At 43.6% G+C, this 25,722-nt stretch overlaps 1 protein-coding gene across 1 annotated transcript in view; it reads left to right on the top strand.

The window, feature by feature from the left end:
* Nucleotides 1–779: 779 nt before the first annotated feature.
* MAMDC2 (MAM domain containing 2) overlaps nucleotides 780–25,722 on the top strand; it is a 63,399-nt gene continuing 38,456 nt past the window's right edge. The window contains exons 1-2 of the mRNA XM_075526995.1: nucleotides 780–893; nucleotides 1,017–1,130. Of these exons, the coding sequence (XP_075383110.1) occupies nucleotides 863–893; nucleotides 1,017–1,130 (145 nt within the window). The 5' untranslated portion in view covers nucleotides 780–862. The remainder of the gene's footprint in view (nucleotides 894–1,016; nucleotides 1,131–25,722) is intronic.

Raw genomic sequence — 25,722 nt, 5'->3', positions numbered from 1 at the left:
GGGGCCCAGACAGGTTGTACTGTCTCCAGCCTTGGAAGTTATCAATCCCCAAACGGATAAGGCCTTGAGCAGCCTGGTCTGAGCTCAGAGCTGGCTGTGCTTTGGGCAGGGTTTGGAGCGGAGACCTCCTGCAGTCCCTTCCTTACTGACTTATCCTGTAATCCTATGAACTGCAGCTCTTGGAGCACCTTAGCAGCTCCTGCACATTTCTTACCTAAATGAGTAAGGGTACCCTACCATAGCCCCCTGGTATGGCAGGTTTTGTGGCGCAGCAGGACAGCAGGGCAGGGTGTGGTGGCACAGGAGCCGCGGTGGGGTGGGAGCCGCTTTGTCCTCTGCAGGTGGGTGTGAGCGGGCATCTTACCAACATGTACAAATACCTGACGGGGGGAGTACCTCGGAGCCAGGCGCTTCTAGTGGTACCCAGTGACAGGAGCAAGGCAGTGGGCTGAAACACAGGAAAATCCACTTAAACATAAGAAAGCACATTTTTACGGTGAGGGGGGTGACGCACTTCAGCAGGTTGCCCGGAGAGGCGGCGGCACCCCCATCCTCAAGGACGCTCCAGCCCCAGCCGCCCCGGCCTTGGGCGACCGGCCGAGCCCGACCCCGCTCCGAGTCGGGCGTGGGAGGGGCCGCCCACCCGGGGCGCCCACGGCCCCTCCCCGCCCCTCCCCTGCCCTCCCGCGGCCTCGGCTCGCCTCCCTGCGCCCCGCCGGGGTGCCCAGGGGCCGCGCTCAGCCCCGCCGCCGCCGCTGCAGCCCCAGGCTCGGCTCGGCTCGGCGCGGCCGCGCCCCCGCGCTCCCGGCCGCCGCGCCAGCCCGCCCCGCCGCCGCCAGCCCCGGCTCCCCCGGCGAGGAAGATGCTGCGGCTCTGCCTCCTCGCCGCGCACGGTAAGCGGCGGCGGGGGACGCCGAGCGACGCCCCCCGCCCGCCCGGGGCGCGGGGTGGGCGCCGCTCCGGGGTCGGCCGCGGGGCCGGCCGGGCCGTGACCGGGGCTCGCTTTGTCCTTGCAGCTCTGCGGCTCGCCGGGGCCGCCTTGCTCTCCCCCGGGTCGTGCGCCTTTGAGGACAGCGCCTGCGGCTACGAGTGGGACTACGCGCATCTGCCCTGGGCGCTGCACGGGGAAGGTAAGAGCGCTGCTGCCCGCCGGGGGTACGGCTCCCCCCGGGCGTGCAGCCCACCCCCGGGCGTACGGCCCACCCCCGGGCGCTGCTGCTCCCGCCGGGCGCTGCCGCCCCCGCGCCGGCCGCTGCCGCCCCCGCGCCGGGCGCTGCCGCAGCCCGCGGCCGCGGTGGCGGGGCGCAGCGCTCCGCGGGGCGGCATCCCGGGGTGCCGACGGCGCCGCGCTGCGCGGCTTCGCCGGGGAAGCAGCCGCCGTCGGATCCCTCCGGTGCGCAGTGCCGGTCTGCGGGTGTCAGTCCCCGGAGAGCCGGTCGGCAGGCGCGGGCGGGAGGCGTCCGCTCCCCCCGGGCACCCCTCTCTCCGCAGGTTTCTGCAGTCCGCCTCAGAAACCCCCTTCCCATTTCTTTCACATTCTGTTGGGAAAAGGTGTCTTTTGTCAAATCTGATGTAGGTCCTAGAAAAAACACATCTGTCAAATTCCTATGAGGCTGTGTTACTGCTTTTTCCAAATATATTTTGGCTTCTCCTCTAGAAGTGGGTGCATTTTCAGGGCAGGAGACAATCTTTGTGAGGATTATCTTTACAACATGTTCAATGAAGACTTTTCTCCATTTTAGGGTACCTGCACTTCGATAGGAAAAAGATAAGCACTAGTCCTTCAGTAAGTTGTACTAGACTTTACGACTGCCGCTGAAAGAGGGAACAAAATCCAGCCACTGTACACAGTGTCCATGCAACTGTAACTCTTGATAAGTTTATAGCGTAGGCTCCCATTTTTGACAGAATCAATACGAACAAACCAAAGACTAAACAAAAATAAATACAACATGGTTATAACTGGGGAATAAAATAATTTCGTTTGGGTTATGTTTTGGCCACAATGTCACTTGTAAAGTGAGAGTTGTGCTCACACAGTAAAAGGGACTATGTGCTTTCAAAGTTTTTAAGTTCTAAAGCAGGTGCCAAGAACAATGAAGAGGTGAGTACAGGTACAAAGAGATAGACACACCTTATTACCCCTCATCAGTGCTCCATTCAAAACTGGCTGGTCCAGTTTTGTTCCACTTGTTACTCAGCTGATAATTAAGCTTTTTTTGGGGGGGGGGGTTGGTTGTTTTTTTTTTTTTCCTGATTTGTACCCAGTTTCTCACATATGCAAAGTAAGTCACCTTGTTAATTTTTAGATTAATTATTAGGGTTTGAGAACGTATGAAGAGTGCTAACTTAGAAAAGGCTGTGAGGATGTAATGATTAAAATAATTGCTTCTTCTCATCTTTTTTTTATTTAAATATATATAGATTTTCCTATATTTGTGAACATAGTAGCGGAAATTTAGTAACCAGCTCTGCTTTCCCAGCTATGTCTCTTAACATCATGCCCTCTTAAGCTGCCTGTCTTGGACGCAGCACTTCCTCCTTGTGATTAACAGGGAGCCACATGGTAGTGGCACTGATTCAGCTCCAAGGGACTGTGAGGTGCTGGGAGTAATACCTGCCGAAATGGACGTGCATCATGTTGTGCACATCCATGCTACGGTGCTTCAAGAAACAGGGAAATTTGATCAGAGATTGGGATCAGCAGCAGCCTACTTTTTTTGGCCCACAGAACACTGTTTTGGTTGCCGTTTGATTTTTCTATGTGACCATAAGCGTACCAGTGCCTTACACAGCTTCTGTCATTGTAGATCTTGTTTTTCACAGATATATAACTGAACTGTTATACTCTGGGAGGATATGTGGTATACCAGCTCTCTTAATAGGCATAGTTCTGTCAGCATTTCCATTATAAACCCTTTTTCTGCAGCCTGTAATTTAATCATAGTAAGTCGTTCTGTGCAAACATTTGGCACACAAGGTATTAGCCTCTTCAGAAACACATTCATAGAATCGTAACTAAATCTAGTTGAAAACAGTTCATCCAAATCTATGTAGCAGGTGTGCAAAACCAGTCTTCCTTAGATGCTCTTTTGCTCTTTTATCTAGTAAAACCATGTTCCTTTTGGCAGCGCGGGGCCCTGGTATTTGCAGGTCAGTGTATGTACATGTGGTAATTTACTGGGACAACAGAGGAAGTTAAGGATGGGAGCGGCAGTCTAGTTTTGAATTGTTCCACTTCTCTTTGTGTTGCTTCAAAATGGTTTTATTATTTCAAAACATTATTTGTAATATAGAGTTATATACAGCAAATCTCTTACAGGGATTATCTGACTTGCAATGCAAGTTCTTTCATCTTACGAATCTCTCAATAGTGTGGTCTTGTGCCAAACTGTCAAGATGATGTAAATATAACTAAAATCCTGCCCAGAAATTTCCACTGCATACTTGAAAGTTTTTTGCTCGGTTGCCAAGGAAGCCAATATCTTCTGAAGGGCCAGGCACAGAAAGGAAGTGTGAGGCTAAACCTTGCTTTTGTTTACAGCTATGCATTCCCAGTTAAACCAGTACATTTCTAAGGTTCAACTGCTTTTTCAAATGTCTCTGGCTTCTCTTGAGTATTCTGGGAGTTCTGGGATAAGAGATTTTTTTGTGTTTAATTTTAGAATTTTTATAATTGAAAAGATTTTGATTTTTTTTTTTGCTAAAGTTTTGATACCTGTAATTGGCAGGCATTTTAGGGCCCATTTTAGTCAAGTGCAAAAGGAAAATTAAAAAAAAATAGGCAATGCCAAAACAGATAGCTGTTTCACTCTTCGCTGCTTTACTCAAGACTGGCAGATCAGGCCTTAACAAAGTGGATGTTTGTAGGATACCAGCTACACAAGAAACAAATCAGGCGTTTTACTGTAATATCTGTCTAGTGGACCTGTGCTCCCATAAACTTCTGCTTCACTGAAACTCTCTGTAAGCCTCGAGCTCTCTCACATGGCTCTGAATTCAGGAATAGGACTTTCAAGTATAAACATCAAGGTGCTCTTTTTAACTGTCAGCTTTTTGAGTCAATCATCTGCTAACTCGGTGTTTGCATTTTAGAATTGCAATGATTTTTAGCAGACAATAACTGTGCAAAGAAAAATACAAAATATAGAAACAGCTGAGGACATAAATTTCTTACAAGCTTACCTATGCCTGAGAAGCACACCCAGCTGAGGTCATAGGCCATGCTGGGTGAATATAGCATCATGCTTGAGGCAGCATGTTTCCTAATGTGATAGTTCTGTTTTCAGTGTAAGCTGTGAAATCCCATGTGAACGTGATGTGCTTCATGAAGTGGGTGTTTGTAGGATACCAGCTACACAAGAAACACAGTAATGTTGTTGCTCAGGAAAAGGGCATCATCACGTAATCCTGGTTCTGAAATCTGATGAGCAACAGACGAGTTTGTGTGTGATCAATGGACCAGTGATAAGATCTGCAAGCTTTCAGTGATTTGCTAGTACACATAAACCAAGGTGTCAATGGTCCATTTTAACTTCAGAGATGGAGGCATGCTCCCATAAAAATTCTTGCATTCATAATGCCTCTGAACAGATAATTTATTTTAAAAAATCCAGGTACAGAATATAAGACAAAGATCAAACTACTTGGACCCAACTAATGGATGAGAAATTTAGAAAGCAGATCTATATTCATCACTACCGTGGTATTTAGAGACAGTTGAGGAGCTCAAATACCATGTTGCTTACCACTAACACCCACAGGTACATCTAGCATGAGTTCATGCCCAGTTATGTTGGGGCATAAAGCTTTGCAGGTGCATAGTGGCTGGTTTCCACAGGAATTTACTTCTGTGTCAGCAGTACATGTGTTGCAAGGGAAAGATGTGGTTAATTCTAATACATACTGTCAAACTTTGTATGATAGGATTTCATCAAATAATCTTGAGATTTTGTTTAACCAAACCGCGCATTTATTTCAGAGGACACGTGCTTTGTAAGTGTAAAACAAACTTTAAAATAAAGGAAGATGCTGTATGTAATAGGCATAATCCTGAGCAGAGTAATAAAGCCATGTAGACCCATTTGAAACAGCAGAAGGAAACACAGCCTTACATCAATTGCAGCCATTCTGCAGGGTTGGGTTTTGGCATTTTTTGCTTTCCTCCCAGCCCTGTCCAGCACGGAGCCAGCCGTAACCTGACTGTAAGAACATCCTGCTCATAGCATTATTATAAATAAATTGCATGAGACACAATAACTATGGCACATCTTTTCTGTGACTCTGGACAATGTTTACATTTTTGCCAAGAATATCTGTAACGGCATTTTGTGTGCCTGTGTCTACGGGTATGTTTTGCTCTCAATCTCCCTTCATTTTAACAGAGACCAGTTTAAAAGGGCTACAAATTATGTGCATTTGGGCTGCCAGCTCAAATTTGCACTAAAGGAGTTTGCTGTGCTGCATCTGCTTGCCTGGATTTAAGCATTAGATAAGAAATTTGTCTATTACCACTGCAAGCTGTAGGAAAGAGAGGTTGTTTATATTAGCAACGTGCTCCAAAAAGCAAGTGATCATTGTTCAATGTGCCCATGCACTGCCAATTGCACTGGACTTGGAGCTATTTTAGTGGTAGTGGCAACAGGTTTTGTACAGTTGCCTCCTTATCACCTTTGATCTTCTGTGGAGTGCTGTCAAGCAACTTTCCATGTCAGTCTTCTATAATGAGCTATGTGGCACTGAACTGCTAAAGCTGTAATTGATACAGCCATATGCATCTGGCTCTCATAGGATCAGTGGCAGCTTTAAATGCATATGTTTGTATGTGTTGCTTTCCTTCTAAAATTCTGGAAGTGTGTATTACTTCAAATTTCATGTTTCTAAGGATATATTTTAATAGCATGCATTTCAGAGTTTTTTGATAATGTTTTCTCTTTCTGCAGTATTCCAAAGGAGACTCATCCTTAAAAAGAAATAATTTCATTCAGAAGAGTGATGTAATAAATAACAATGTATATAAAAGTAGCCTGATTTTCTTCTGCTTAAAACATGCCTACTTTTTGCTGCATTAGTCCAAGACTCTGTTTCTGTGATGTACTCAAAATGGGCATCCATCAGGTAACGGCTTATGGTAAGCAGGTAAGCAAGCAAGATCACTAACAACAGTGTCAGGAAACTGAAGTTTGTCTTTTGGGACATACTTATCATATAGCTACACTTTAAAATGGTTTTAAGATGGAAAATAATTTCAAGAGACAGGACAGCCATCCCAGGCCATCGGATAAATCAGGCATGAGAGCAGCAGCATAAGGAATCTCAAATCTAAACATGGCCTGCATACCATTTAAATAGCTTGTATTTACAGCTGTGCCATATGACTTAAAACTGACCTGTTTTGACCTAAGCTCTCTCATCTTGAATGCCACATCATTTGGTTGTCATATGCAGAGTAATGAAACAGGTAATCACTGATCATCCTAGATTTTGTTGCACAGCAAGTGCAGTTCATATCTGATGTGTGCTGTGTCGTGCTCAGTTACAAATGTCCTGGAAGATATATTGGCATGTCTGTAGTCTCAGTTTTCTTTCCATCTACCTGCACTACTTTCCTGTAAGTAGCAAAGTAAGCAATTTGAAAATGTAAAAAAGGTGTAACATTGCTGGCTTTGTACAACCCTGAGATGAGACAAGGGGTTTCACATGTTTGCTATAATTGTATAATTGGGAGCAAAGTAGAGGGTAATTCAGGGAGACTTGCATCAGCTGCAGCAGAACCAGGCTGGCATACCGCAATGCTTGATTGCTGGCAAGGTTTTCAGCTGATAAACCCACCCTGCCATGGGACCTTATTGGTTTGGGTCTCCCAAACCTGGACCCTGGGCATCTCTGCTCCGAATGCCATTTGATGGTGCAGAGAAGCCATTAGAACTGGCACACGGTCCCTTTTGTCTTGACCTGACCATTAAAATGGTTGTCTTCCTGGCCAAAATAATTGCATTTGGAGTGATAACGGTCCTTCCTAGTCACTCCCAAGGGGGAAAAAAAAAAAAAAGCTGACTCACATACTTCTGGTACACTTAGACTCTGGTGTTCTTATTTCTCCTTCACCTCTGGTGCCATTTCTCCTGTACACTTCACTTTGACTCTTGTGTTAGCAACTCATTTCGTCTTGCTATTTTCTTGTTCAGTCTGTCACCAGCAGCTTAGTAGTACCATGTCTGAGTAACACTCAGCCTTGCTCCAGCCTCTCCCTTGTCTTCCTGACACCAATAGGAAATCTGGCATTTTGCTTGCCCGCATATAACTTCTGTCCTAGGCTTCTGGGCAACAGCATTTTTATTGAACTATGCCCAAATTACAGTTATTATCATACTTTTTGCTCATCTTCAGGGGCAGGTCTTGTGCAAAAAAAGATGGCCAAGAGCACTTTATGTTTATGGAGGGCTTCATCAGCAGCTGCCTGTGCGTGACACTTTTGATAAGTCTTGGCTTTCCATTTGCAGCAGGAGAACAAACAAACCCTAAATTGTTATCGGTGAGTCACTGCATGAGAGATGAGTTTCAAAGCATTCCTCTCCTCCACAGGATAGTAACGTTCTCAGAAGTGTATTTTCACATACAGCTGTTAGTGATTCAGTGCTTAGAGAGTCAACAAGCTATTTTAGTGCATTTTACACTGAGCCGTGGAGGCTGGCCACAAGAGAGGGAGGACAGCTTTTATAAAATTCATATTTACTGAATATACCTGCAACTCCTGACAATAGGTTGGACTTTGTTTTGCATGAAAACAACTGAAGATAGACAATTTACCACTAGAATTTGAAAAAAGATTAAAAAACTGTAGGAGGGCAAAAGAGTGTTTGGGAGTGGTGATGGAGGCCAGTCAAACAAATAACTTGCATGAAACCCCAGAGAAAAACTGATTCCCTCCAGGTAACAAGGTTTGTTACTCAATTAGTAAGGTGGAGCAACTTGTATGATTCTCTAACACTGATACAGCACTGTAAACCACACTTACTAAAAACTATATTGCAGCTTCACATTTCAAAATGCTGCATGTTTACATGAAAAACTAGCTGTGCATCTGTGTAGCAGCCACTCAATATGAGCCTTCAGCTCATTTGGACATAACCTGGGCTACCTTTAATTTATAATGCGACTGCGCGTGTTGGTTGCACAGCCTGCACGGAGAGACCTCGGTCACACCACTGCAGTTGCACATGTATGCAAGGTGACTATACCCAGAGTTTGCTTGAAAGGCTGCAGGGATCTGGGCATGTCTTCAGTCGAGTGCTGGAGGGTGAGGTATGGCTTCCCACCTGAAATCACAGCTGCTGTGGCTGGCTCCGATGGAGATGGATAGGGCCCAGGATTAGGAAATCAGTCTAGCTTTGTCCTGTTATCTTCTCCATTAATAGGAACTTAAATAATATGTTTTCAGCTTCTGTTATAAACAGGATGGATACTAACCTTGCAAATATTGTTGAAGTTTGCTAAAATACAAGTACAAACGTGCAAAATCACTTGCTGAAGACAGCTAGAAATATTGTCATTTTTCTGAAAAAATGAAAGACTTAAATGAATTGAACCAAAGTTTCTTTTTAGGAATTTCAGCGTACATGCATGGCGTGAGTTTTTATATCAGTAAAACTGCTGACAGGCAGTACTTCGTGGTCATCGCATTTATTACAGTATATATGTAATCAACTTGAAAATGAAGAGGAGAACCAATAATTTGCCAATTCATTTTTTTGGAGGGAAGGGAAGGTATTTTCAGCACTGTCAATTTTCGGTACAAATTTTGGTCAAGATCTAATTTGGGTCAAGATCTGTAGTGAGGAAAAATAAGCTTGCACTTGTGCTGAAGGGTGACCACAGGCATTTCAGAAGCGTTTCTACTAGTAAAAAAGACTTGTTCACCTTGCATATGGTACAGGCTGTTCAGAGTTGTAACAGAATCAGCCTGAAAATGCCCTAATAGTCTTATTATACAGGATGCCATCAAGTGGAAGTCTTTGAAAGCTTGTTGCAAAAACAAGGCCAAACCAGTTACAACTAGTTGTCTTGTGCTCCCTTTTTTTTGTAGTTCTTCCATTATATTACCTTCTGAGCTTTTTCATCCCCAGCCACCGAGTGTAAGAGCAGTATGGGCAACGCTGTAATTAGTTGACTGATTAAACTTATCAAATGGGGTCAAACCTTCTACTGTTACATCTGAAGAAAATATGCTTTAAAAAAAAGATACATTTTCCTTTAATCTTTCAGTTTTTACTGTTTAAATATTACTTTGTAGCAGTAATGCTACAGAATGCCAGATAAAAGGCCAGCATAGTCATCCATGTAACTTCATACAATGCTTTGATTGCTTAGAAGCCTTTATATCATTTGAACATATTTTATTACGCTCATTTAAGAGAGTAAGCATCTTTTGCCCAGTCCTTCCCTGTGGTTCTAGGCAGCCAAAGATTCAAGTCTGATTACTGTAGTCCTTCATACGATAATCAAGGCAAAGATTCCTACAATTTTATGTAACAATATAGTGCCTGACACTTTTTTAATGCTCTTTGATTAACAGAGTGTTTTTTCTACACTGTATGGCTGTTCCTCCAACACATTTTCTTTTGGCAAACGTGGCTCAGGATCAGTATATTAGACAACTCTAGTAGTCTGAGTAATTGTGTTGGTGTACTTTGAATGTTGTTTTAAATAGATGTATTCTCTGATAAAGTATGAGCTGCATGTTACTAACACTTTGCTCTGTTCTGAAAACCTTGCAAGTCCTAGTATGAAAATATCCATGAATCACGGTAATGAGATTTCCATTTGAAATATCAGCCCAAGTCTTTTAGGAAACAAGAGTCTTAAAAGTTTTCATTAGCGAACCATTAAAATACTTAGAGAGGCTTTGTTGTGACTTGATGAGTTTCTTCGAATTTGCTGGGCCACAAACTGTATTTCACACTAAAAACACGGGAAGAGCTACAGAAATGGAAGGGCAGATTACAGCTGTTGTATACAAAACCGTAGTGAGATGCTAAGTTATCAAAGGAAGTAATTCTCCATCTTTCAGATTCTCTTTTTCTTTTGGTGTTACATCATAACAATCAATACTTTAAGACTGTTGCCTTGTCTAGCACTCATGGTTGAACAAAGGTCGAAGCAGGCTTCTGTGTGACAGTGGTATCTAGTGAAATGCTATTGCATTCAGCTTTGGAGCAGGTCCTTTTTTGGCAAAAAGTCATGTCTGGAAAATAAGGAAGCCAGACAATCCTACCTGCTCTGTAAATAAGCAGAAGATGTCCCTGTTTTCTGATAGTGACATTAAAGATCATGTTTTAATGCATTGTATCTAAGAACAAACTTTAGGTTAACTATGTAAACACTTTTATTCAATAAGCTGTAAGTGCTCCACAAAGCACTTTCTACTTGCAGTAGAAATCCTGGCTAAACTAAATTGTCCACTGCCACTCCCTGATTCATTTGTAGATCTTGCAATGAAAACGCGTCTCCTTTTATAGGCCTGTTGTACATTTGCTGAACCACGTTTCCTCCAGCCTGGAACATAGTTTTTTGCTTTTCAGTAACTATCGTGAACATGACTTGAGAAGCCCATTGAAGAAGGCTGGTGTCAGCAGGTAGGATGAGTACTCTCCCTGGAACAGGGAACTGGGAACAGAAAGGATGCAAACATCACTTTAATGGCTGTCTCTTCACTCCAGGGTTAGATGATGAGGTTGGTGCCTGGCTATGAGAATCCAAGGTTGCCTCATATACTTATAGGTAGCTGTAAGTCAAAGTCATTTCTGAGTTAAAGTCTTCATGGGTACTGCAAGACTTGTGAGCACTGGAGGGTCCTTTGGGAGCACATTCCATGTTTTTTATGCTATGGCAAACTGAAGTGCTCCAATTATTTTCCATTATGTTGCTGAGGTCATCAGTTCTTCTGGGCATAGCTTGAGAATAGCAGGGTGGAAGGGAGCCATTAAGTCCAGGGGCTATAATGGGGGAACACAGATTCTTTATTGCATGGGGTAGGGAGAAGATATGTCCAAGAACTAGTGTGGAAAGGATGAGTGGGCAATAGATACTTTTCTATGTCCATGCCGCTATTGGGCCACACCGCTAAATCCCTCAACAGTCAGTAGGCCTGCCCTCAGGAGGACACACCTGAGCCTTTCGGAGTTAAAACCCATGAGTTCTGCTTTAATTTTTCTTCCTTATATTTTTTGCAGAGTGATGATAATTTGGTTTGTGGGGTGTTTTCTTTGGAAATCAATAATGCTGAATTTCTTGGGGAGTTATAGATAACACTTTGACTTTTCCCTGACTCTTTATTTCCTGTTGTGGATGTTGGCAGGTCTTGGATGGCACAGCTTTATTGCAATGACTGGGTATAATAGTATCTCAGCCAGGAAATTTTGGATAGCATGTGGATTTTTTGAGTTGCCTCTGATATGCTTTCTGTGTTCAGAATCTCTTGGTTTCCTTAAGTTCATATACATACTGGGAAGCAAATACATAAATACAGTGTTGGGTGTTAAGGACTTCATCTAGAAAATCTGAATGGAGGAAAATACAATAGGAAAAAGGCAATAGGAATATCTGTTTTATTTTCCTTTAAAGAAAGGGGCATGTCCCCTCTTATAAAGGAGGTCAGAACTAATGAGCTTAACTGATGTGTTCTGTATTTAAAAATCTTTCTGAGGCAACAGTGATTATTATTATCATTATTATTGGTTTTATTACTATTGATATTTGCAAGATTATATTCTTTGAGGTGTAGCTGCTCTGGGAAGGCAAGGCAACTCATGTTGCTGATGGGGAAGGCAACATGAGTTGCAGCCAAGGTGTGGGTGGTACAGAAAGAGAGCTGTCCAGTGGCATGGCTGCTCTCTCACTGCATGTCTGCTGCAGGTGGACAGTAGAAATGCCCAAAGGCATACTTAAAAACTGTTTTCAAGGGGGAAAAAATTAATTTGTCTCTTTTGCCTCTTTGGTGTATAAAGGCACCTTAGCTGAGGTCAGTTTAGAAATACGAAGTCTAGGCTTCTCTTGCTGGAGAACCAACTGGAAATTTAGCTGCTGAAGCTGTAGCATTATAAGCAATGAGAAGCTGAAGAGCAAGGAAAGAGGGCTTCCAGTCTTAATTTGAAACTTCTTCAGTACTTTTAGCATCTATTTACATTTCACATACCTAGAAGTTCTGTTTGGTTATTTTTTTGTTTGTTTGACTTTCTGTACCTGTGAGATCCTCATCGAGAACCTGATGAAGTGTGGGCTGGATGAGCAGAGGTGAGATGAGGATTGAAAACTGGCTGAATGGTTGGCCCAGCCCAGAGGGTGGTGATCACTGAAACAAAGTCTAGTTGGAGGCCAGTCACTAGTGGTATACCCTAGGGGTCAATACTGGCTCTGTTCCTGTTCAACATCCTCATTAATGATCTGGATGATGGGGTAGAGTATACCCTCAGCAAGGCTGCTGATGATACAAAACTGATAGGAGTGACTGACACATGGGAGGGTCATGCTGGCCTCCAGAGGAACCTCAACAGGCTGGAGAAATGGGCTGACGGGAAGCTTATGAAGTTCAACAAGGAGAAGTGTGAAGTTCTGCACCTGGGGAGGAACAGCCCTGTGCCAGAATGTATGCTGGGGGCTGCCTAGTTAGAAAGCAGCTTGACAGAAAAGGACCTGGGAGTCCTGGTGGATACCAAGTTGAACATGAGCCAGCAATGTGCCCTTGTGGCTAATGGTGTCCTGGGCTGTATTAGGAGGACTATTGCCAGCAGGTCAAGAGAGGTGATCCTTCCCCTCTGTTCAGCACTGGTGAAACCCTGTCTGGAGTGATGGGTCCAGTTCTGGCCTTCCCAGTACAAGAGAGATATGGACATACTGGAGAAAGCCCAATGAAAGGTCATGAAGATGATGAAGAGATTGGAGCATCTCTCCTATGAGGAAAGGCTGCAAGAGCTGGGACTGTTCAGCCTGGAGAAAAGAAGGCTTGAGAGGGATCGTATGTAAAGAAATATAAGTATCTGCAGGGAGGGTGCAAAGAGGATGGAGCCAAGCTCTTTTTAGTGATGCCCAGTGACAAGACCAGAGACAATGGACACAAACTGAAACACAGGAGGTTCCCTCTGGACATCAGGAAACAGTTTTTCACTGTGAGGGTGGCTGGGAGGTGGTGCAGTCTCCATCTTTGGAGTCAAAAGCCATCTGGACACAGTCCTGGGCAACTGGCCGTAGCTGGCCCTGCTTGAGCAGGGGGGTTGGACCAGATGACTTCCAGAGGTCCCTTCCAACCCTAACCAGTCTGTGATTCTGTGGTATCTTCACATTTTTGAGTGAAAGCTAAGAAAAGCCCTACTGCAGTGGTCTTTCAGAGGGATCTCCAGCGAGAATGAAGAACCTGGGAATTTCTGGTACTTTTTAAGGTAAGAATTAAACAGAATAGTGTACATGTCTGAGTCCATTTATGTGTACGTATATATGAAATCTCTGCACCCTCATTCAAGAGAAGAAATGAGAGGGTTTTTTGTAAGTGCCCTGTTAGATGAAGGATCTCTTAATTGCTGTTAACAGGATATGGAGAACTTGTTCCTTACTAGTATTTTTGGGGCTTGATTATCATGTAGCTAAGGTTTTCTAAGGCTCATGGCTGCAAGGCTCATGGGAAACGGATAAGCTAAGGTGTAGCGCACTCTGATGCATTTTGTGAAAGGGTCTGTTTTTCATCATTTCCTACTTTTTTAGTAATTTCCATTTGTAGACTTCTTGTCTTTGGTGTATGCTGTTTTACACGATTGTTATCCCGAGGAAGCTTTAGCAAAACAGTTCTGCTCCATCTAATCACTCTTGGCAGATCATTCTGCAAATGAACCTCCTTGACTGAAAGTACCGTCTCGCAGCTGTTTAGCCAAAGTCAGTTGAGTTCATTTAAGGCCATACGACAGAGTTGACAGTAATTGGCATTATTGTTTAGTGGAGTCAGCAGGGAGGCAGACGAATGAATGGATATGGACTCTAAGTTGATCTCAGCTCATCCGAATAGGTTCAGGCAAGTGATGAAACAGACATAGATGTCTGTGCTGTCTGCCTTGCATCTGTTTGGGAAACAGAGGCCTTCATTCTCCCAAGCCGTGTATCCCCAAGCTGACCTGCAGTTCATGACCTGTATTTATTACTGTTGTCTGCTCTTAGCGAATCCCTTCTTCTCTCCATCCCCAATGTGCCAGGTACCTAGTGTACAGAGAAGTGTATTCCCTGCCTTAAACATGTACACACACTTGTGGCAAGCAGTCACAAAAATTTACAAGCTCTAAGTAGGGGCTGGAACCAGAAGACCAGAGACTTGGAGACAGATTTCCCTGTGTTATGCCATGCTTCACAATCTTACTGAGACCTTTTTCATCCCAGGAAAATCATATCTGAGTTACCCAAGTGTCAGGTGATAGCCAATTTTGTCCTGCATGATTATGGCAGAACAGGAGTGAAAATCTGTAGCAGAGCTGGGATAATGCCGTTGTTTTTATATCTTGCCTCTACCCTACAGTGAGTAATTTTCCATTATAGAGTCCTACAGTTTGGTGCCATCCTTAAGAGTTCAGTAGAAAATTTACTTAATACAGGCAGCAAGAAAATGAGGAGCTTTTAGTACTGCTCAGGCGTTGAGCCATAGCTTAAGCAGCGGTATACTCCCACAGCTATGAACAAATTTGGAGCCTTCCCAGTAATCAGAAGATCAATAGTTATGGTTTTCCTAAGTGTAAACTAATTTGTGATTGTTTAAATTCTTAAATTCTCATAAAGAGAATTAAAGGCTGCCTTGAGTGCTAGAGTACCTAGGTGTACACAAATGAAAACTGCAAATACAAGCATCCTGGTACCTGGATTTTTAAAGTGTACGCAATATAGCAACAATAAATATGTTTAAGAAAACCGGATTTACTTGATTTTTTTCCCTTAGAGATATGCCTTGGGAACATGATAATGTCCAGGGCACAAACAATGATAAAATCTGTCAGTACACGGAATAAAGTCTGTTTACAAGTCTGTGTCAGTATACTGGTTTGCTTATCATCTGCATCTGCAGTTGCATATTCAGCTTCACAGTACTTACTGTCAGCAAACCAGTTATTAACATCTTCATATATATCCTTGAAAACTTACATGAATGCTTCATTTTAAGCTGTTGCTTATAGCATTTCAAGTAAGGTGGCTTGTAACATTTTAAATATGCATACATATAGCTAGGCAATGCTAAATCAAGCGGTTGCTTTGTATAAGATTAGTTGAAGTTTAGTAACAAGCAGGAGGAGTTCAAACACAAGAATCTTTACTAGTTCCTATATAGTCATTGCTTTGCATTTTAATTCTTATAAGGCCTTTTGCAGAGGGATTTCTTTCCTGGCCAAGAATATTCTTGTGTGCTTAAGTGGAAACATGAGAGGATTTATACCAATACCAGATTGTTCTCTAAATATAGCCACTTCCAGTGCTTATTTTAAACTAAGTGTCAAACTGGAGAGTTATTAGGGCAGTAACTCTAGTTTGTTTGAAAAAGAGAGAGAACTTTGCACAGTGAAGTTGTCATATATGGAAATGAGTGGTATGCATAGTTTGGAACACCACATGTAGGTAAAAAACAAAGAGCTGTAATCAGTGTTTGTTTTTATATGAAAAAGCACTCATGAATTTGGAGTAGACTTCACAGCTGGTGGGTGTTGAAGCCAAAAATAGAGTTACCTGATCAATCACCCCTTACTAGCAGAGGATTCCAATGATCTTTTGCTGTGCTGGGTCAGCTAGATCTTTTTCTGTTAGTTAGCCTTTCCAGAGTCACTTAGCTTTTGTGCTGTTTCTTTTTGATAGACCATTTTGTGTTTTCTGTTAGTTACGCAGCTAGAAGGGAATTTCACTGCTATGCCTTTAGTCAACCTGCAAGTTACTCCACTATTCTTAAGAGAAATAACCTAGCCGCTTACTGCAAGACTGCATGTGGCGCCCACTTGTCAGCTTAACTATCTCTCTTGCTACTCGAGAGAGAGAGAGAAAGTGAGAAAGAAAGGAAGAGCTCCAGCTGAAGCCCAGAGCAGTAGAAGTTTCAGTGTAAGGCCATGTGCTGGTTTTGGCTGGGATAGAGTTAATTTTCTTTGTAGTAGCTAGTATGGGGCTATGTTTTGGATTTGTGCTGGAAACAGTGTTGATAACACAGGGATGTTTTAGTTGTTGCAGCACTAGTCTAGGACTTTTCAGCTTCCCATGCTCTGCCAGGTACAGAAGTTGGGAGGGGGCACAGCCAAGATAGTTGATCCAAACTGCCCAAAGGGCTATTCCATACCACATGATGTCATGCTCGGTATATAAAGCTGGGGAGGAAGAAGGAAGGGGGGGATGTTCGGAGTGATGGCGTTTGTCTTCCCAAGTAACCGTTACGCGTGATGGAGCCCTGCTTTCCTGGAGATGGCTGAACACCTGCCTGCCCATGGGAAGCAGTGAATGAATTCCTTGCTTTGCTTTGCTTGCGTGCACGGCTTTTGCTTTCCCTATTAAACTGTCTTTATCTCAACCCACGAGTTTTCTCACTTTTACTCTTCTGATTCTCTCCCCCATCCCACTGTGGGGGGAGTGAGCGAGCGGCTGTGTGGGGCGTAGTTGCCGGCTGGGGTTAAACCACCACAGTCCACAGTTTGAAAATATTCAAATGATTCTGTGAAAAGAGAAGAAAAACCTTAATCTTTGAAACTTGCTGGAAAATGGAATGGTTCCCTGCTGGACATCTGTACTAGCTGAACCTCCCTCTTGAAGCCTTTTGTAATTTGGTGATTGAACCATCCTAGTTTGTATAGCATGTGTATGACCCATACTGTACTGCAGGAAACTCCCTGAAAGGGAAGGCTGGCAGTCTGAAGGGTCCTCATAATAATGCATCATTCTAGCCTGATGGAAGAAGACAGCCTGTAAGATCTTTTGGGGAGAGATGTTTGCAGGCTGTACCTGCACAGTGGGTCTGTACATTTTACTGGTGACTCTGGTGACATGTTGCTGAGGAGGTTGCATGATGTGCACGGGAAATCTGCTGCCAGGTTTCCATTAGTGCTCCTGTAGTCACTGTTACCACTGAGCCACCTGAAGGCTACAAGAAATACAGCCCTGCAAGGGCATGGGTGAGAATCTAGAATGATAGAGATTGTCTCAAGACATGAAGGCATTAGATAGTTAGACCACAGTAAATCTGTTGAGAGAGGGATGCTGAAGGAGTCCAGGTCAAATAGGAATTGATATGCACCATGGAATTTTTGTACTTAACCTGGAGTCATGGCTCTGCTTTTCAACCTCTTTAGCTCTTCCACCATTTTATGGAGGTGAATTGCCAAACAACAAACCTTAAAATTTTCCCAGAAAGTTGAGAGAATTATAAAAATTATGAAATACCGAGCCCTCTATCTCAACTGCTTCTGCTGCCCATCATCTGTAGCTGATAACAAGAGCCTCATGTCAGCAACGTGTCTGCAAGCACCCATAACCAAAGAGCAATGAGCTGTGAGGGAGAATGGACCTGCTCTGTGACAACTTCAGTAAGTGTCAGAAACAAGCATGAGATGGGTTGTTCAGCTCCAGACTGTTATTCTGGAGGTGAGTACGTTAACTTATTCCCTGGTCAGATTCAAATCAAACTGATTACATAGGTATTACTTCAAATAATTGACTTTGCTGCTACCTTCAATGATGACATACTTTTAGTTTTCAACTAACATTAAGTAAATTAATTGATTTTGAAATAGCAACTGTAATGAAGTACGCTATACTAATTGCTTTATTCTCCTATCCCACCAACTTACTCCACAGTTGCATTCATATTTAGTATCATAGAATCATAGAACGGTTTGAGTTGGAAGGGACCTTCAAAGAACATCTAGTCCAACCCTCCCTGCCATGGGTAGGGATATCTTTCACTAGATCAGGTTGCTCAAAGCCCCATCCAGCCTGGCCTTGAACACTTCCAGGGATGGAGCATCCAGAGCTTCTCTGGGCAACCTGTTCCAGTGCCTCACCACCTTAATTGTAAAAAGTTTCTTCCTTATGTCCAACCTAAATCTACCTTCTTTCAGTTTAAAACCATTACCCCTTGTCCTGTCACTGGAGGCCCTGGTAAAAAGTCTCTCTCCATCTTTCTTATAAGCCCCCTTTATATGTTGAAAGGCTGCAATAAGGTCTCCCCAGGACCTTCTCTTCTCCAGGCTGAACAACCCCAGCTCTCTCAGTCTGTCCTCATAGGAGGGGTGTTCCAGCCCTCTGACCATTTTTGTGGTCCTCCTCTGGACCTGCTCTAACAGGTCCATGTCTTTCTTGTGCTGGGGACCCCAGAGCTGGACGCAGTACTCCAGGTAGGGTTTTGATGACAGCAGAGTAGAGGGGGAGAATCACCTCCCTTCACCTGCTGGCCATGCTTCTTTCTGTACAGCCCAGGATACGGTTGGTTTTCTGGGCTGCAAGCACACATTGTTGGCTCACGTCCAGTTTTTCATCCACCACTACCCCCAAGTCCTTCTCCGCAGGGCTGCTCTCAATCCATTCGTCCCCCAGTCTGTACTGATACAGGGGATTGCCCTGACCCATGTGCAGGACGTTGCACTTGGCCTTGTTGAACTTCATGAGGTTTGCACGGGCCCACTCCTCAAGCCCGTAAAGGTCCCTCTGGATGGCATCCCTTCCCTCAAGCGAATCAATGGCACCATGCAGCTTGGTGTCATCTGCAGACTTGCTGAGGGTGCACTCAATCCCACTGTCTATGTCACTGATGAAGCTATTAAACAGTATTCATCCCAGTACAGACCCTTGAGGGACACCAGACATCATTGGCTTCCTTTTGGACATTAACCCATTGACTGTAACTCTTTGGATGTGGCCATCCAGCCAATTCTGTGTCCATTGAGTCCATCCATCAAATCCTTAGCTGTCTGTATCAAAGATTGTTCTCAATATCTGAGAATTTTCTGAGATTAACATATGGCTGCTAGTTTTGAATATCATAATTAATATTTGACTCATCTTGACCAGGCTCTGAATTTTATTGAACCTCATTTTTATATTCAGCTATGCTACCCTGTTTCTTTCATAGCTGGCACAGAAATATATTACAATAGGTTAGTTGCAGTGGAATTTGCTTTCTGTTTGTTTACATACTTCATTATTAAGATTATGTCTGTTTGCATGATCTGTTGCCCAGGTTTGCATATGTTGTAATTCTATGGCAACACTTGTACTAATACACGATATGACCATATACAAACTAAAAGCAAAGTTTCAGCTCTCCTGCAGCAGAAACTAGACTTCTCCTTTTCAATTAATGCTTACTAAAAGGCCACCCTGAGGCTGAATTCTAGTACCTAACTCTGCACTGTTGTGAAAGGGCATTCAAAAAGGTGAGGTTTGATTTTATTTGAAAGTTCAAGCCATGGTGCTACAATGGGAATCTCCTTCATCATTGCTTCTGCAGAAGAAATAAATGATAATGTTAACCAGACACTGTCAAGGTGTGCCCACTTTGTTTTCTCTCACATTTGTTTTGATGTAGCCAGGAACTCCCACAAGACGGGTAAGCACCTTTAAAAAGTGACCCACAGTTGCTTTTCAATAAGAAAGACTTACTAAACTATTTCATTGTCCCATCAAATGTCTATGTACCCTTTCTCCCTGAAAAGAAAGGATATAAATTTCAGAGGGAAAATTGTGCCCAAAAGGAAATTTTTATGTTAGGGATTTTGGATGTCCTGGAGATTCAGCAAACAAGTAAAGAAGGTAGTGAGCCTGACAGGAGACACTGCAGTGTGCAGGTCACACCAGCAACAGCAAGCCTGGGCACTGCGTTCTGTAGGTGAGTGCCTGATGGGGAGTGCCTTCATCATTTTTAACCACGAAAATTAGTCAGTAGGGAATCTGTATGTTTGCCTCAGATCCTGCACTGGAGGACTCCTTTCCTGTCCAAATGAGGTTGCCAGCTGCTTCTTGTGACACATTTCCTCCATGCCAAAGAACAAATGTTAAATTCCAAGAGACCTACACAAAGGCGCAGCGGGTTTTGGTAGCTGCCAGCCTTCTGCCTGTCACTGACCTGCCTATCTGCAGGCCTCTTTGCCATAGAGTTATTTCTCATCGTCTGGCAGGCAGCCACAGCTTTTGCTTAATATGAGAGAACTTAGCGTATGCTCATAGGTTCTATCCAGTGGTCCATTGGCAATCCCTCAGGCCACGACTAAACAAACTTTTCAGTTGAAAACATTTGCATCCCCTTTTATATCTATCTGATGCAGAATTTAAGCCCTCATATACTACTGAATTACTTATGGAGGGAGATAGATACAAAGAAGTAACTACAGGTTTATGCTCTCATGAAATAGCTGAGCAGAGGTTGAGCAACCCAGTCAGATCTGTTTTCAGTAGGGCACGGTGGCTTTAATTTTCTCCTGACTGGGCTTCACATGGCACAGAGATGTAGAGGAGGAAAGCAGGTTTAAAATTCGTTGTGTGTTTCCCCTTGCTGGAATCAGTCTATATTGTCTTGAAGCAGCTTGGTTCACGGGTCTGATAACAACTGGGAAGCAGAGACATTTTCCTCCCCAGAGGGTTGCAAGGACAACCATGAGCATTTCTTGAGGCCAGTTTCCTGACTGTTAATACTCCTATACTTTGCCTCAAGAGTCGGAAGCATAACAAAGAAACAACTCCTTTATTTGCAAAATGTAAAAGATATTGCAGACTTTGATTTCTTTTTTAAAGCAGATTTTTAAAAAGCTGGCATGGGAAAAAAAAGCCTGTGCAACAGAAAATAGAGCACTTTTAAAAGCAAGGAAATAATGGTGTATATGAATACCCCTGCTTGGTTGCTTTCTTTGTGTTGCATGCTGTATCCCTTGCTCTCCAAAGCAATGTGTGCTTTCTTGCTTCTTAAAAATTTACAGAAAATGTAGTTACCTATTTGCATGATGCATTTGATTGATCCCCCCTTCATTAGCATTTTTCTTTTTTAAATGAAAAAATAAAATCTGTATAGCAAAGTTCTGGTTTGCAGTGATCTTGTGAAATTACATTTTCCTAAAATCTGCATGTGAAGATTTTTTGCCTTAGATGGTTGTGGTATACCAGGTTGGCTTGGATCAGCTTCTTGGTAGTGTTAGAGACCAGACTTTTGAAGACTGGTGCATGAGACCTTGTGTTTTCCTCCCTCAGAGCACCGCAGTTATAGGAATACTGGCTCAGTACTTTGGGTTATTTCAGTATCACGCATTGAAAAGTTGTCTTTTTTTTTTCCAAGTTCCCAACGGTCATAAATATTTCCCTTGTTTTCCAAGATAAAACTTGGCAAGCAGCCACTCTTGTGGCCTAGTTTACTCTCAGCTTTTGAGGTGTGGAGGAGGAGCAGCAGCTCTGGGAGTTTCACCCTCTCTGTGCTGCGGAAATGGGTCTTTCTCCTGCTCTACAGTAAAGAGAGAGGCTGGGGACCATGTCAGAAAGTTGCACTGATAACATGTTTCATGGCCAGTGTCTCTTGTGTGCTGCAGAGCAGCTGTCAATGCTATTTGAGTTTACGGCTTGGAGCAGAGGCTGGAAAAGACAATCCTACACCTTCACCTTTAAGAAACAGGCAGCCTATGTGTGAAATTTGAACCCAAAATAAAGGTTTTAGTTTGGGTTCCCCAAAATAACCCAAACCCAAAATTACAAGTCCAATCCCTTGTTAACATTTAATCAGGAGTTAATTGCCTCTGTAATCCCAAAGATGTCCGTGCATACTTCTTGGGCGAGTACAGCTGCAGATTTCTGCAGTAAAAAATGAGCTTTCTCTGCAGGCAGCGCAGTTTCTGACTCTGCAGGGTAACAGGCAGAACTGGTGGGATCAGCTGCCGGGACAATTTGAGACTTGAAATCTGTTTCTTGACACCAGAAACAAAGCGGTGAGTCATTGCCAGTGACCAGCCAGGCACGCCAGGACCCCAGCCGATGCTGTCAAGTGCGGAGAGCGGCGCCTGGGAGTGCTCGCATGCGCCCGGCGCGAGCTCCGGGCTCCCATTTCCCCCCAAAGGCTGCATGTTTGCAGAAAATACTTTTCCAGCAGAGAATTCACTGTTCCTGGGGAAACTGTAAACATACAGAAAATGTGTTGGGACCAGTGCTGAATGTGTTCGTTGACACTGCATGAACCTTGGTAACACCTTCAAGCGTTCCAGCATTTGCCTTGTCTCAAAAAACTTCTGAACTATACTTTATGGGAAATACAACACTAAAAGGCTTTCTCAGAAGAACTGGACTAAGGACTGTTTTTAGAAAGACCACACAAAGTTTGGCAGATAGAGCAAAGTTATTTCTGCAGGGTTTATTTTCTGCATAGTTTATTTTTATTTAGAGTAAGTACAAGGCACATGCTGCTCAGTCGGGCTCATCTGTTGACACAGTCAATGCCACAACCAGCTCAGGCAGTCGTCCACGCTGAAAAATGGCAGCAGGGCTGAGAGGGCAAGGGGAGAGTATCTCAATGTGCTTGTTTTACACTTAATTCTTCCCTGAGTGTCCATCTGTGACCACTGTTGGGTACTAACAGCCAGCTGGGAGGATGCGGGGTCAGATCTGCTGGGACCTTTTGGGGTCCTTGAACTACATTCTGAGCCATAAATCGGGGCACACGTTTGCAAGGGAACTGCTCCCTGTGGGTAGTGTTAAGTAAGTGCCCGGTGAGATTTGGCAGCCCGAGTCCATTAAGGTAAATTAATCTACATGGTGTTTTATGGATTTCCCTAAGCTTCATTAACATCTGTGTGATCACTCTAGGATATTTAGGATGTATAGTAAGTAGAGTGAGGCCTAACAGCTTTAATAATCGGGGGGGGGGGGGGGGAGAGAATTTAAAAAAAAAAATCTAATGAGGGCCCATAAACTCTAATACTTTGGAAAGTTTTGGCAAGCTTTTACTTACTTTGGCAGTGAAATGGGAGTCAGTGAGGATATCCTGAAGGAAACAGTGGATGAACTGGCAGAGCCAGATTGATAGATTTTTTCCAATGACCAGTTTATATCTCAAGTGCTATTTCTGTCTTGATAAATGTGTCTCATAGCTCAGCTGGGGTATGCTAAATGCCCTTGCAAGCAAATGCCTGAGAGTAATGCTGGATATTCACTGGAATGACATTGCACTAAGTGCTAAAATTCCCAAAAGTTTCAGTAGCTTCTCACTTCCAAAGTTATCTGGAAAAAAAAAAGGAAATATTTGGGGCCTGTGTTAAGAATAAAGTCTGAGCATCTGCGATGACAAGTGTCCCTGGGCAGCTGGGGAGCGTGTGAAGGGGCTGCCGAAGGAATTCGTTTGTTGACCATTGCCTAGCGAGGGGAAGCAGAGAGGCCACGATGTGACAGACGTGTGAAGAGTGGACAGGGCCAGACAGATGGCAGAGCCCTGTGCCTATTCGGGATGACATGCGATGGCCTGAGATGAATGCAGATCTATAAGGTGGGTCACTGACTTGGACTCAGTCCTGAAGAAGAATTTGACTGGCTAGTTTAATTAAAACACAAAGCCCAGGGAACCTGAAATGTGTCAAAATTCTGTTGATTATGGTCAGCAATTGGATGCCTTATGGAAAGCAGAATACTGGTTCCTAAATCTTCCAAATGCCTAAACATTCATAACATTCATTGGCATCCATTTCTTCCTGTTCCCTTAGACTGGAGTTTGCACAAGGAGGTGTCTTTTGCTTTCAATACCGAGTGATCCTTACAAACGTAATTCTAGGTAGTCCAAATGTCTTGCTTGGTGCCAAAGCTCCATAACCGAATCTCCTTCCAGTGGTACCAGAGACTGCAATTACTGAGGCAGAGGGGAGGGAGCCACAGGGCATCAGCCCTTCCCCACAAATACTTTTGGATCTTCTGAATTTTGAGACCAGCAGTAAATTTATCAATGTGCAATTTTCTATAATCCCTGTAAAAACTGGGAAGTCATTTTGGGGTTAATAAGTACATGCAAGTTTCTAGATAAAAACAGAGCAAGTTTTCATTCCTGCCTTTTGATTTGTAGCATTTCATATTTTTAAAATTATCTACTCAACAAAAAGGGATGGAGAGTAATAATTGAAGAAGGAAAAACCAAAACTCAGAGTAGCCTTGATAGGTTGAATTCCAGGCTTCCTGGGCTGTGAAATTAACCTCTTGTTTAATTTTGCAAGTTTTAACAGTTTCTCTTTAAGGGTACTCAGCCAGAAGTCATCATTCATGTTTGTTGAAAGGAGCTCCCTTGCAGGAGTAGGCTTATGACCAGAGCCCCTGTGCTCAGCTTTCAATGGATGTACTCTACCATAGAACATGGATATATATCATTTGAAGTGTACTTTCTGCTTGAGGGGAAGAGGCAGGAAGCTGGATGCATTATACGTGAATGCATCTATGGACATAGGGGATTTGATCCCTAATGAATGTGACAGTACAACAGGTTATACTTAAAGCTCAAATGGCAAATGTAGATTTCAGGATTAGTTTTATGACTACTTTCCATTCCCTTGAAATGTGCATGAGATGTTTTAGAGATTACACTTACCTAACTTGGGGCTATTTTGACGAACTCTTGAAAAACCCTGTTCTCCAATTTTGTGGATTTTGGCTCAGTCTGTCTGTACACACTCACACTCATCCTCCATTGCTACCAGCTGCCTTGCCGGGCAGGAATGATGTACAGGAATGGTGTACATCCCTGGTAAATTGAAGCTGCCAGTGTTGATCTTTGAAGTGGCTTAACTGCCAGATGCAGTTGTGCAGAGCTCCAGGAAATATTAGCCATGGTCCTGGTGGTTGTGATGTTCAGCATCAATAGCTGTGTTCCTTGGCTGCAGGTTTTGTGGTTGCAGATGCTGAATCTTCACCATTGCATGTTCCTGGTCCAGGATGAAGCTTGCTGGGGCAGGAGATGAGTCACTGCGGCTGCTTTCTCGCTTAGAGTGGATTACTCGAGAGTGGCCACTGAGTAATCACAGCAAGCAGCTAAGGGGCTGCCACAGCAGCAGCTGGTGATAAACACATTACGAGACAGTGACCTCCAACAGCTGTTGGAAACTGATGGTGTGGCTAGGCTGATTCCCTCAGGTGACCTTCTACCAGGCTACTGCTAGCACCCATCAGGATCTGATTAACTCACCTGTAAGCACTCTCTGTAGCCTGCTATTTCAGGAGATGGATATCAATATGTACCTCATCTGTTAGCAGTTCTGTTTGTATTTTGTGAGGTGAGATCACTGATCAGCCCTCCATGAGCCTGCCAGTCACCCTAACGATGGTGGTATAAAAAAAGAGTATAAAACCGCCAAGCTTATGGAAAGCAGAAAACTGAACTCACAGGAGTTCAACTTCTGAAGCCAGTGAAACCAAATAAATATTTCAAATACTTTGAAACCAAATAATATTTCAGTCTATGTAGGACCTAGGACCCAGGTGAGTATCAGAGTAAATGTAATTTATATAGGCCAAGCACATTTATAACTTTCCTTGGAGGGACAAGGCTTGTGGGCAAAGGTTACATTTTATTAGTTGATCTGATGTAGCTGGGAGAGACAGACAAGCGTTTAGGCAGATGAGCTGGTTTTTGGGGTAATGCAGTAGGCCAAGTGATTTGGCAGATGCAGAGAAAGCAGATCCATGCAGTAGAAAAGTTTTGCTTTTATAATCTTTCACTGAGTGTGTCCC

This window comes from Mycteria americana, chromosome Z (genome assembly GCF_035582795.1).
Source record: "Mycteria americana isolate JAX WOST 10 ecotype Jacksonville Zoo and Gardens chromosome Z, USCA_MyAme_1.0, whole genome shotgun sequence".
NCBI classification, from domain to species: Eukaryota; Metazoa; Chordata; class Aves; order Ciconiiformes; family Ciconiidae; genus Mycteria; species Mycteria americana.
Note: the sequence above shows the minus strand (reverse complement) of the source record. Positions and strands in the feature narration are given on the sequence as shown.